The sequence below is a fragment of the Apostichopus japonicus genome, chromosome 15, assembly GCF_037975245.1.
Source record: "Apostichopus japonicus isolate 1M-3 chromosome 15, ASM3797524v1, whole genome shotgun sequence".
In the NCBI taxonomy this organism is placed as follows: domain Eukaryota; kingdom Metazoa; phylum Echinodermata; class Holothuroidea; order Aspidochirotida; family Stichopodidae; genus Apostichopus; species Apostichopus japonicus.
Window position 1 is genome coordinate 4,365,390 of NC_092575.1, and position 12,310 is coordinate 4,377,699.

General features: G+C 40.5%; 1 protein-coding gene across 1 annotated transcript; it reads left to right on the forward strand.

Annotated features, from left to right (window-relative positions):
• Nucleotides 1-428: 428 nt before the first annotated feature.
• LOC139981379 (uncharacterized) lies at nt 429-12,278 on the forward strand. The gene is made up of 6 exons (XM_071993744.1): nt 429-1,162; nt 5,967-6,473; nt 7,992-8,135; nt 8,656-8,937; nt 9,524-9,598; nt 9,858-12,278. Exons 1-6 carry the CDS (start codon nt 736-738, stop codon nt 10,040-10,042), a joined length of 1,620 nt encoding a protein of 539 aa, XP_071849845.1. The 5' UTR covers nt 429-735; the 3' UTR covers nt 10,043-12,278.
• The last annotated feature ends 32 nt before the right edge of the window (nt 12,279-12,310 follow it).

Sequence of the window (12,310 nt, forward strand, 5' to 3'; positions counted from 1 at the left end):
TGGTATTAAGTATCGTGAGGTGGTATACTAATTTTAATGGGATGGTATGAAGTTTCGTAGGGTGGTACTAAGTATAATGGGGTGGTATGCATGTAAGTGTAAGAAGAGCCAAATTAAAGCCGTTGAATGACTTTGGTGTGTAATCAAAAATTGGACTTTTCATAGACATTTTGCAGGTCGATGTAGCAAACAAGATTTATTTCTATCTATCTATATCAAATCTCGGAAATGCTGACACCAACTAACTATTAAAGCACATTTTGTTTCTATGGTAACTTAGCCGTTTCCAATGTTACATGCGTTAAAGCTATCTAAATGCCGATGTCATAGCAATTAGGATGTATGTGTAACTGGAGATTAGTCATGGTTGGCCACAATGTTTATGAAATTTAATGTCCATAATTTGGAACGATCGTGAAGAGTTAACTGGAAAAAAATGACGAACAATGACGCATGCAAAAGTTCGAGTTAACCCTGACTAACTTCGGACGAATGCAATTTGGTGCATTGCCAACATCTAATGCCAAACGGATGACAACACTGGAAACATAATCGTTTGACAATTCTCGCACTTTTCAATTGTTTTCAAAATTCCCAACGTAGTTTAGAGGTCAAAATCATATACATACCATCATCTGTCGTTAGCAGTATCTTGTGGTCACTGCGTGTTTTTGAGAACTACCGAATTAAAACTTCCAACTTATTGTCATTTTTCACACCGGATTGGAGCCAATTATGAAGGCGAGTGTTGTTGTTGTTGTTGTTGTCAATTATTTTTTGTTGTGGTTGTCTTTAACTGCAGACCGGGTTGAATGTGGTGTCGATGCGAGCACCGACTTTCTCGACGACGAAGCGATTGTAGATCAAGGAAATAACCATGGCAACGTTACGTACAATAACACATACGTAAATGAGACGATATCATCTGAAGGATTTACCACCGATGGTGGTAAAACAGGACCAGGGAAAATATGTCCTTCTTATGTCCTACTACACGGTCCACCTGGCCCCGTTGGCCCACCTGGCCCAAGAGGGCTTCCTGGTACACAAGGCATGCCAGGTAATGCCGGTATGAACGGTTATAATGGTGCCGCAGGAGAATGTAGATGTACGAGAGGACCAAGAGGGCCAGCTGGATCCCCCGGGAATCGTGGGGAGAAGGGTATGTTCATTTGTATTTTTATTCCCTAAAAGTAGTCATTGATATAAGGACATAGGACTTTAATAGTACATTTATGAAGGTCATGTTGAAATTCAGTTACAATAAATCATAATTATTGCCTATCGACGTTTTTGAGCGATTCGCTTCATCTAGAAGGGAAGACACCCTTGCTAGCGAATGAGAAGAAGTCCTATTACACACTTTCAACAGAACAATATCCAGGTGCGTATCCAGGGGGGGCGTTGGGGGCGCGCGCCCCCCGGGTAAGGAAAAGAGGAGAGAAAAAAAAAGAGAAGAAAAAAGGGAAAAGGAGGGGAAAAAGAAAAGGAGGAGAGGAAGGAAGGGAAAAGAAAAAGAAAAAAGAGAGAAAAAGGAGAAAAGGAGGGAGTAGAAGATAGCCAAGACCTCGGGAAGAGAAAGATCCCTATTATATACACAGGGTAGCCAGTGACAGATCAAGGATTACGGAGGGGGTGTGCGCCTCACCCTACCCCTTACCCCGACAACTCCATTTTTGACGTTTCCGTTTTTCCTCTCTCACTAATGTACTTGAACTCGACCGAGTCGTCGGGGAACATAACGCATTTCGGGAAGGGGGCGACCGCCCCCCCCCCCCGAGCAAATTTTCTTTATGACATCGCTAGTAATTTCAAAATAGACAATGCTTAGATGCAACTTACAAGGCCTGGGAAGTGTCATTTCCAGCGATCTGGGAGGCATTTTCGGCCAAAATTTTTCTTGTACGCTTCGCGCCAACTCATGGTGGCGCTTCGCTTAGATAGTTTGCCTACAGGCTTCCCTTGTCAATTACTAGCTACACGCCTGTTCGAATTTGTAAAGCAAAGAGCAGATATAACATCATATCAGTGAGCATTGAAATGCATGTTCCACGATGTACAGCCTCAAAAACTGTCTATGTGTGTAGTCAAAGGCGTAGGAGCCAGATTGGATTTGGGGGCTGTAATGACTTGCCCGAAAAAAAAGCCAAAATTTTTCGCGCGCGAAGCGAGCATTCAACATGTCGATGCCAATATCATATAGGCAAGATCGGTCATTACATTGTATGGCATCGTGTACCGCACGGTCCGTCAAAGTTGCACAGTATACCGCCGGATGCTAATGTAAACAACCAAATGTCTTATGTAGATGGAGAAAAAGCATACAGATCCATTTATGTCAAAACTCTCTTTTACAGTAGTAATGTCGGCCAAGCTTAGAACTTTATTTCAATTACCAAGGAGATCATTTTAAGCTATTCATTGCTATTTATTTTTCTTTCAGTAGGTGCCCCAAAAAAATGGGAAAACAATTGGGGGGGGGCTGCAGCCCCCGCCTCCTACGGGACCTACGCCTATGAGTGAAGTGTTCGGTTTCGATATACCTGATATCGGAAATATCTGCTATTTTTCTGTTCCTTCAACGAAGTTTTGTGAAAGCCATTATAAGAGGTTTTAATATTTGTACACCAATAAATTAACTGTGTCGGAATTTTCGAAAATTTCCTCACCAACATTCTTCATCATACTTTCCTCTACTCGTTCAATTTTGACCTGTCTGTTAGGGGTTCAAGGAGGTTTTTCTATATTGGTTGTCTATAGATTGAATTTTGTGCAACATTATGGGTATGTTTTCAAGTGATTTTATTCACGAGAAAAGTCAATTTTCAAATTCTCAACAAGTAATGGGCTTAAAACCTTGAAAAGTGGGGCTTTCGGATATTGTGGGCCGTGACGTAGAATAGCCTACAAAAGCAATGATCCATAGGACATGCAATCAGGTCGAACATGATGTGTGACTGGTGACAATCTTCAAAAAGGTTATGGATGGAAAAAAAAAACTTTTGGGAAATACTTGGTTCTCAGGCAAAAGTGTACATCTGGTTGCTCATTTTCAAGCCCGAGAAGTGCCATTTCCGGTGATCTGGGGGGTATCAAAACCAGAAATTTTCTTGTACGCTCCGCGCCAACCGATGGTGGCGCTCCGCTTAGATAGTAATTCGCGCCCCCCGGGTTAGAAAATCCTGGATACGCGCCTGATATCATCTCCTCATGGAGAGGTATACTTGAGATGGAGCGAATAGCGATAGGGCCTATCAAACAATGATAAATTAATATTGTCTGTTTTTGCGTTCCCGTGTGAGCTTCTGTGGACTTCTGTGTATACAGGCGTCTCCCAGGTGCTCATTTTTACATTATTGTGGACGATGTCGTCCACTAATATGGATGATACAAATAATTAATCCTACACCTGCTTCCCGGAGTTTTTTTTTTGCGATTGCGAAACATTTATTCAGTAATATCGATTGAAATGAAACCTACAAAAAAAGAAAGAAAAACAAAAGACCGGAACAATGTTATCTCAGTCGCAATTAGGGAAACGTCCTTCTAAAGAAGGGTCTGGTTTTACCTATCCAATGCCATGCGGACATTCTTGACAATTTTCCCTACTGCGTAATTCTGCCGCCCTAAGGTGAGGAGGGGGAGGGAGGGGGCGTTTTATGAAATTAGTCCACGGTCGCGTTCATCATCAATCCTACTGGTTTCGTTTTATACATTTACTTACTCCATTTTTATAAATGTCTCGTCATTCGTAAATATAACCAAACCAGTTGGTTTGGTGGTATCTGTCAGACTTTTGCATTGTTCATAGTCATCCTACGGCCGGTTAAATCGCTGTGGTCAGTCTGTATGTTGTGGTAGTAGGAGTACAGGTGTATCATCGTGGTGAAGTCTGAATTCTGCGGTGTATCATACGAGGTTAGGTACCACTGCGATGTGGACATCCGACGAAGACCATTTGGAAAAAAAGACAGTCTCTCCGATTTTGGCAGTCAATGAATCTAACGAATGTCAAGTTCTAGTCTCCTCTCTGTTGTAAGTGGCACTGGATTGTCTTCACGAAACCTGCATTATGTCTTTGGTCACGTGTCTCCCCACCGCCAATTAAAGCACAGTAGTGTGAGTACCTACAGGGTGTGGTGAACCGTCAAATGACCAGCCGCTTTCATATACCTCGTCCGCCAAGATTAATTGTCTCCCTAACTCCAGCTGGATTGAATGAGCCTGCCTGACATAGAACGAACAGTCTGTCACCCTCACTTATCTTTGGCGTAATGGTTAAGCGACAACCGTGTTATGGTCTTTTCCTGGTCATGCTTGGATGAGAAAGGGTGGAGCAAATTAAGATCTCGTTAGTTACCAAATATTTCATTGATACCACCAGAAGTATAATATGCTGTCACGTTTTACAGTTCAATATTACGGTCCTAAACTTTCTGCATGAAGTTACAGCACAATTGCTGGTTGTTTTTTATGAGAAAATCATTTCCAAGAACTTCTGACCTTTCAAATAGCAGAATAATTAAGATGAAGTCTAACAGTGTAGACAACGAGGATATCTTACATCACTCCTCACTTACCTGTCTCCAATATTGACGCACTCCAATCTACCCTAGCTTATGAACTGTTAATATTCTGGCACTACGCCCCCAATAACCCTCTCTAAGGTCACTATCCGCCTTCTGAATCGTCCATTCAGAAGCCTCTGTACGCGTGAATATAACACGATATTCGACTTTTGTTTCAACAGTACGGTAAGTTTTGGGGGTATTCATATTTTGGAAGTATGAAGGGATTTGTAAGAAATGAAAATAATTCAACTCGTACATATAGATAGTCATAAATAAAGACAAAAGACTTTATGTATAAAACAAATAAATGACACAATGACCAACTTACATCCCGTCTGCGACACTTCCTTCGGAGAGACACTCACTGTCTCTTTTGTATTCAGTGAGAGAACATGCATATTCATGAGCTCTCAGTACCAGTCGATGTTTTAACCAATCAAAAGAGTACATATAGAGTACATCAAGAGCAAAGGAATTATAAAGTATAACCAAATATGTCATAGGAATTTTCGGTCTCCTAGTTCAAGTTTTGTCTTCATTTTTTTGAATGAATATATTAAAGCACCAGTATGCTGCGTGTATCGCCTATAGTCCAGACAACGTCATTGGATGTGCTTCATCAGTGTAAGTTAGTGCTTAATCCATAATTGAACAGATTTCATCGTCAGTTACGTGGCCAAAAATATTGACTGTTTTGCATGAAATGTAGGCTACTCTACTTAAAGTCGTTTTTAAGAGTGATATACTACTTGTTGAAACATAAGATAAAGATATACATAAACTCAAAGTGGATTTCATGTATTATAATAATTGTAAAGTTTTAATATCAAACAGGGAAAAAATTCCATCGCTTTCCCCGGTCCATGAACGTCGGGCCAGATTCCTTGCAAGCGACCTCCCCCCCCCCCCCCCAAAAAAAAACTACCATAGTTGTAACGTGATAATATATATATAAATATATATGTAACAGTAGGCCAGGGCATGATTCGTAATGCACCCTTCATTGTTTTGACAATCTGAGCAATAATTCTATTTTAATAAGTTTGATTCTAATCGTCACCGATACTTTGATCCTATCGTTTCCCGAACGGAATTCTCTTTTCTGTTGAGATGGTAACCAGGCCATTTCCTGTAATAAAAATGAAGTCATTTTTTGTATACGCTGTATACTGTGTGATGGCAGAAGGAATGCTACTGTCAACTCATCGAGAACAACCGCTATGACCCTACGAAGAGGTATCTTGAAAATAGAAAGAGAAACATCGGAAATATAATGTGATTGTATCGCGATGTCTGAGGGAAAACATTTAGACGTGTTAGGTTGATCTTAGAAGGACAAATTTGCATTTACTTCAGATACAGTCGGTCTTCACACACTGTTTTATTATGGTTAAGTTCCACTGCGCTTTGTGAAGGAAGAAAGTCTAGAGGTGTATTCGTTTGATTTCTTCTTCTGTGTTTTTGCAAACGGTGTAATCTTGGACATGCCAAATATGGCATCTGGCAATGAGAAGGTTGCATTGTTTTTATTGGTTGCTATGTTGCCAATTTACGTCGATTCTGCTGTAGACGCAAATCATGACTTTTTTGAAGGATTCTCGGCCCCTGATTCTACCCAATCACCTGAGACTAGTAACAGTACTGGACGCGAAGCCAAACCTGTCGTACCCAGAACTGAATCGAAGGGAGGCAAGTCACAATGTGAATCGCAAGATAAACGTCTGGTAATTCTGCCCGGTCCCCATGGACCCCCTGGTTCTCCCGGTCCAAGAGGTATGCCTGGACCTCCTGGGATACCAGGATATTCCGGTATGAATGGCCACAACGGTGAACCTGGTTTGTGCACTTGTTTGAAAGGCCCAAAGGGGTATAGCGGTCCGATGGGAAGAGAAGGGGCAACGGGTAAGTAGGTATACCGCAAATAAGTATACATTTGGATATTAAATTCTGCTCTACTATTCCCTTAATCTTAAACGGTTAAAGGGAACTAGTCACCATTTTGAACGAATAAGTATTCGCTGTATCTATGGTGACGGTAAATTAAAATCCCACAGGACCTCGTATACTTTGATGGACGTATGCGTTTTACGCTCCGTAACCATTGTGATAATTTCTTTTACAGGATGGCATATTTTTAACGTGAAAAACGAAAACGGAGGCAAAATTTGATACTTATAAATATTTAGGTGTAATAGATGGGGGTTGGGTGCTTTGTCACAATAATTACCATAAGTTGTGTTTTGGGGTAACAAAATCGACTCTCTTTTGGCTGTTCGTACCCTTACACTACTCTAACTTACTTAGTACCACCCCACGATACTTCATACCATCCCATCATACTTAGTACCACCCCAAGATACTTCATACCACCCCATCATACTAAGTACTACCCCACGATAATTCATACCAACCCACCATACTTAGTACCACCTCACGATACTTCATACCACCCCATCATACTTAGTACCACTCCACGATACTTCATACCACCCCATCATACGTAGTACCACCCACGATAATTGATATCACCCCATCATTCTTAGTACCAACCCACGATACTTCATACCACCCCGTCATACTTAGTACCACCCCACGACAATTCATACCACCCCATCATACTTAGAACCACCCCACGATACTTCATACCACCCCATCATACTTAGTACCACCCCACGATACTTCTTACCACCCCATCATACTTAGTACCACCCCACGATACTTCTTACCACCCCATCATACGTAGTACCACCCACGATAATTGATATCACCCCATCATACTTAGTACCACATCACGACACTTCATACCAACCCATCATACTTAGTACCACCCTTACGATTCTTCATACCACCCCATCATAATAAGTACTACCCCACGATCCTTCAATATCATCATAATCCTTAAATGTTCAAGAAAATGTGATATTTTGAGAATATATAGTCGAACTTTGGCAATGATAAAATGTTGCAATTTTAAGGAATAATTCGAAATAAAATTTAAGTCAGAAACCCCCAAAATTGAGATAAAAAGTCGACAATTTGGTATAAATGTGTAAAGAAAGAGTCGAGCTGTAACCATAGTGAGAATTTCCTTTACAAGGTGGAGTTTTTTTTTCGTGAAACACGAAAAAGGAGGCAAAATTGTGCATTTTCACAATAATTACTATAAGTTGTTTGAACTGTAATTTAGCAAATTTTTAGTATCGTAATCTAGATGGTAAGAGTATTCACATGAGACATTAACAGTTTTTTAACCTTGATATATTGTGCAACAATTCTCATTTCATGTGCTCCCTCCCGTTCACGCCCTCGCCGAAGAGAAAAAAGGTAGGACACAATAAATAATGTCATTTTTCAGATAAATGCATCATCTTATCCGTGGACTATTCACAACAATTAAAAGAAATTATTTCTATTAAACAGGCGTTCAAGGTCCACGTGGATCACCGGGATCAGCTGGTGATACTGGGCTTCCCGGACCAACTGGCGAAAAGGGTGACCCTGGGAATTGCACAGGAGCAGGAGCTAAGGGTGACACTGGTCCCCCTGGACCACCAGGAAAACGAGGTTGGTGTTCGTTTCATATCTCGTTAAGTAAGCTTGAAGGTATATGCTTATTAAGAGCTCTCTCACAATCAGACACATAAAAACGTGTGATGAAATGTGGAGAACAAACATTTGTCCCCACCTAACGTCTCTACCCGGGATGTCTCCGGGCTGGCCCTGCCTCGATGCAAAACTCAAAAGTTACGTCACTCGATGATTCGAAATCTTGCTGTCCATTGCATTACTGTCACCTCTTATTTTGACACTTGCGCTAAAACAGTGTGTACCTTTACACGTTCACCAGAACAAAACTAAATTTCCCTTCAAAGAGATTAGTTAATGACCTCTAGCTCATAACATGGCAGATTATTGGCGATCCTCAGTGACGATTCTGAACTGTTAGGCTAACTATGTAAAAATACATTACATTCTGACTTGAAAATTGTAGCAATTAAAAAAAAAAAAAAAAGCATGATTGTAGTAAAAGAGCGCCATCTTTATTTCTGCGTTATAACATAATCTGTGCAACTTTAATTTTCAGGCGCCTCGGGCGAAAACGGAGAACCCGGCGAACCTGGTGCGGATGCCGTGTGTGACGCTCAGCTCTGTCGCGATTCGGCAGTAAGGTCCGCTCCATCAGACACTGATCAGTCTGACGGTGGTACAAGGGACAGGAAACGAAACTTTTCGGCATTTTCCGTCTCACGATTCGGGACGGCGGAAGCCTTAGTCGACACGGAAATAATCACATGGGATCACGAATTTTCTAATGTCGGTGGTGACTTTTCACCTGAGACAGGAATATTTAATTGTTCCATCGCAGGTAGGTTGTCTGAAGGTATTTAGCAGTAAATTGTGCGCAGTTTCTTTGTCAACCTTCAGATGTTGACGTTGTCATTTTTGCATAGGCTACATGTCTTCCGTACACCAAATATGTGTCTGCCACGTAACACCCCTCCCACCTTTCCCCACCCTCCGAACCGGTAGGACATCGGCTGCTGTGATAGTAATAACTGCCTATGATTTTAACTTGTATCGATTAGCACAATAGCGATCTCGTCGTCTCGGTTCGGCTACATTACAAACAGGTCGCTATCACAAGAAACAAGCGTCCGTTGTGAAAACAAATGCTGAGACGTTTTTTTATCTGTTTTGCTGTTGCTCTTTCCTGCCGCGACTCAGGCGAGTGAGAGGGGGATTAGCGAATTACATCACAGGGGCCCGTATAAAATATGGAGGGGGGGGGGGGGGGTTGTCCATACTATACATTAGGAAACATGGTCAAAGGACCCGGTGTCTAATTCACCGGAGGTCGGCTTTTTGCTGTTGTTGTTTTTGCTTTGTTTTTATTTTTATTTTTTGTTTGTTAGTTTGGGGTGCTGGAGTAACATCTTTTTATTCTTTTCCAGGTTTCTACTTCTTTACATTCCATATTTACAAGTCATCATCTGCTAACTATCCAATGGTCAGACTCATGTTGAACGGTAAGTTTACGTAAAGAGGAGTGAAACAAAACGGTTGCCCCACATGGAATACGCTAGAAAGATATATAAAAAAAACACCTCCACCGATTGATATCTCGTTTCACCCACCTCCCCCACCCAGAAAAATTCTTTTTATATAATATATACATGTTATATAGAGAGTTTAGTATGTACAGAAATATATATATTATTATTATATATATTATATCACAGTTATTATAATATCATTTTTTTTAAATAATATCATATTTGTTTGTAGGAGAAGTACAGGTATCCATCATTGATGCCGATTATTGGGACAGCGAAGATTCTTCGTCTAATTCTGTTATCCTAGAGTTGAGTGTTGGCGATATTATCTGGTTGGATCTCTATGAAGGACGGGTATTACATAGCAGTTACTACCGTTATACTACGTTCTCTGGGACTCTGTTACACGCTAGATGAAAGACAGCCAGCCGGAACTTCATCTAACGATAATGTAAACTCTTTAATTTATCACGTATTAGGATAGTGGGTGCAGCAGAGTAGGCAACCAAATATTACCATAGTTGAGATGTAGGCACTTTGAGGCTTTGTGAGAGTTACATGGGTTACGGGGACAGTGTGGGGAGTGGGTATGAGGTGAGGGCCGAAAGGGGAGGTGGGGGGGGGGGGGTGGAAAGAGGTCAGGGCTGAAGGTGTCAATGCATACAGTGACAAAAGTGCTAGGAGGAACATTATATTACTGAATGCATTAACAATCCAGTTTCAAACCATTTCAATACCTTCCAGGAATGTGTAGTTTGAACAACAAAACTCTTTAACCACACCCACTTCCAGGACACCACCCACCCACCCACCCTTGTGAATGTTCCAAGCAGAAACACCTCTGTGCTTTTCACACGATATCTCTTTGGATTATTTGTGACCAACCAAGGCAAGGGTCAGCAGTGCTAGAAGTTGAGAATTTGCTAGGTAGATGAGAGGCATGTGAAAACAGGATAACAGGGTAAGGTTAATTTGTAAATACACAAACCAAGATATTTCCTGTTATTAATAGACGAACCTAACTGGGTATCCCTCAGTTTGAGCAAAGTATGGCCTTTCATGATATGTACACAGCTATTGCATAATAATCTAGGCTGACATCCCTATGTTCCGACGTCTCTATGTTCCGACGTCACTATGTTCTGACAAAGAAAAAAAATCGAGCAACCATTTTTTTTATCCCAAATTTGTTTGTACCAAGAAAACTAGTTTTGTGAACCCAATATTTCTGTGACCAAATATTTTTTGGAACTCAATTTTTTGGACCAACTTTTTTGTGGACCAACATTTTCTTCACGAAAAAAAGTGACCTAAAGTTTTTTGTTTCCGAAAATTGCTTGTGACCCGAAATTTCTTTGTACTCAATTTTTTGGGACCAAAATCGTTTTGGGCCAAATCAATTTTCGAATAAAATGTGTTTAGATTAAGACCAAAATATGGTGTGTGGCCAATCATTGCCCCTTGTTAAATTACATAACTATAGATATTGCTTGAGCAAAAACAAAACGTCGCCTGCAGTGTGGACACAAAACATCGCAGGGCACCAACAAAAATATATCGCGCCGCGACGCTTGCAGTATTCTTTTTTGGTCCCAAAGTTTTATCTAAAGAATTTTTGTCTCAAAAATTTTGAGTACAAACAAATTTCGGGTAACAAGCAATTTTTGGTCACAAGCACTGTTTGGTCACAGCATATTTTGGGTCGCATATTTTTTTTTTTTTTTTTTTTTTTGGGGGGGGGGGGAAAAAATTTGGGTCCCAAAAAGTTTTGGTCACTAAAATATTGGGCTATGAAAACTTGTTTTCTTGGTACAAACGATTTTATGGATAAAAAAAAATTGTCCCGAAATATAGAGATGTAACCTAATCTAGACATGGGGTTCTCTGTATGTGGATATGCCTGGCTAGGCTATGCCAATTCTGTACTAATCAGTTAAGCAGGCCTTAAAGAATAACCAGTGGGAAGGGATTGAACTTGTGTGAAATGCAAATGTGCTCCCCCCCCCCCCCCCCCCTCCCACACACACAAAAACAGAATGAAAGAAAACAATTTTTAATTGTAATTCAATAAAAGACATTTACTTTGTATTTGCAAACTGGAATATTATAGTAGTTCTGTTAACAGCAGGAATATAATAAATAGTTTTCTCGTCATATACTTTCAATAGTAGCATGCAGAATGTTGTCGTCATTTGAATCAATCCCAAAATTTCCCTTCAATATATATTGCACAAGATTCAAACATATTAAACCACTCCAATCTAACCTGAAGGTTTTCAAGGACGCCATCTTGTCAACGTTTTAATAAGCAATCTACATGTGTCGTAAACTGGGGGGGGGGGGGGGTAAGACAGACCCTGTTGTTTGTGAGGTGAAGGCATTCTGATAATATATTGAAATTGTCACACATGGATTCATGATATTGTGGCATACATTACACACGATTGTCCCAAACTGTCTGTGCATTAAGCACTACCAGTTAATGCCATCAGATGACAAAACCCTGTCGGGAATATTTGTGGTTTTCTAACAGGGACTTGTAAACTTTTTCTAGATTCCAGTCAGTATGTTAATATTAATTCATGAGCAAATTTGAAAGGTCCTCATAATAACAGAAATTATGACAGGAAATAATTTGGATTACTTTTGTTTTTATGAAAAAGAACAATACTGCAATGTTTCAGG

Excerpts from the sequence above, each read along its gene's own strand:
- LOC139981379 (XM_071993744.1), top strand. The coding sequence starts at position 736 with ATGAAGGCGAGTGTTGTTGTTGTTGTTGTTGTCAATTATTTTTTGTTG. Across the intron at positions 6,474-7,991 it reads GGGAAGAGAAGGGGCAACGG|GCGTTCAAGGTCCACGTGGA; the intron begins GTAAGTAGGTAT and ends TCTATTAAACAG. Across the intron at positions 8,938-9,523 it reads ATTTAATTGTTCCATCGCAG|GTTTCTACTTCTTTACATTC; the intron begins GTAGGTTGTCTG and ends ATTCTTTTCCAG.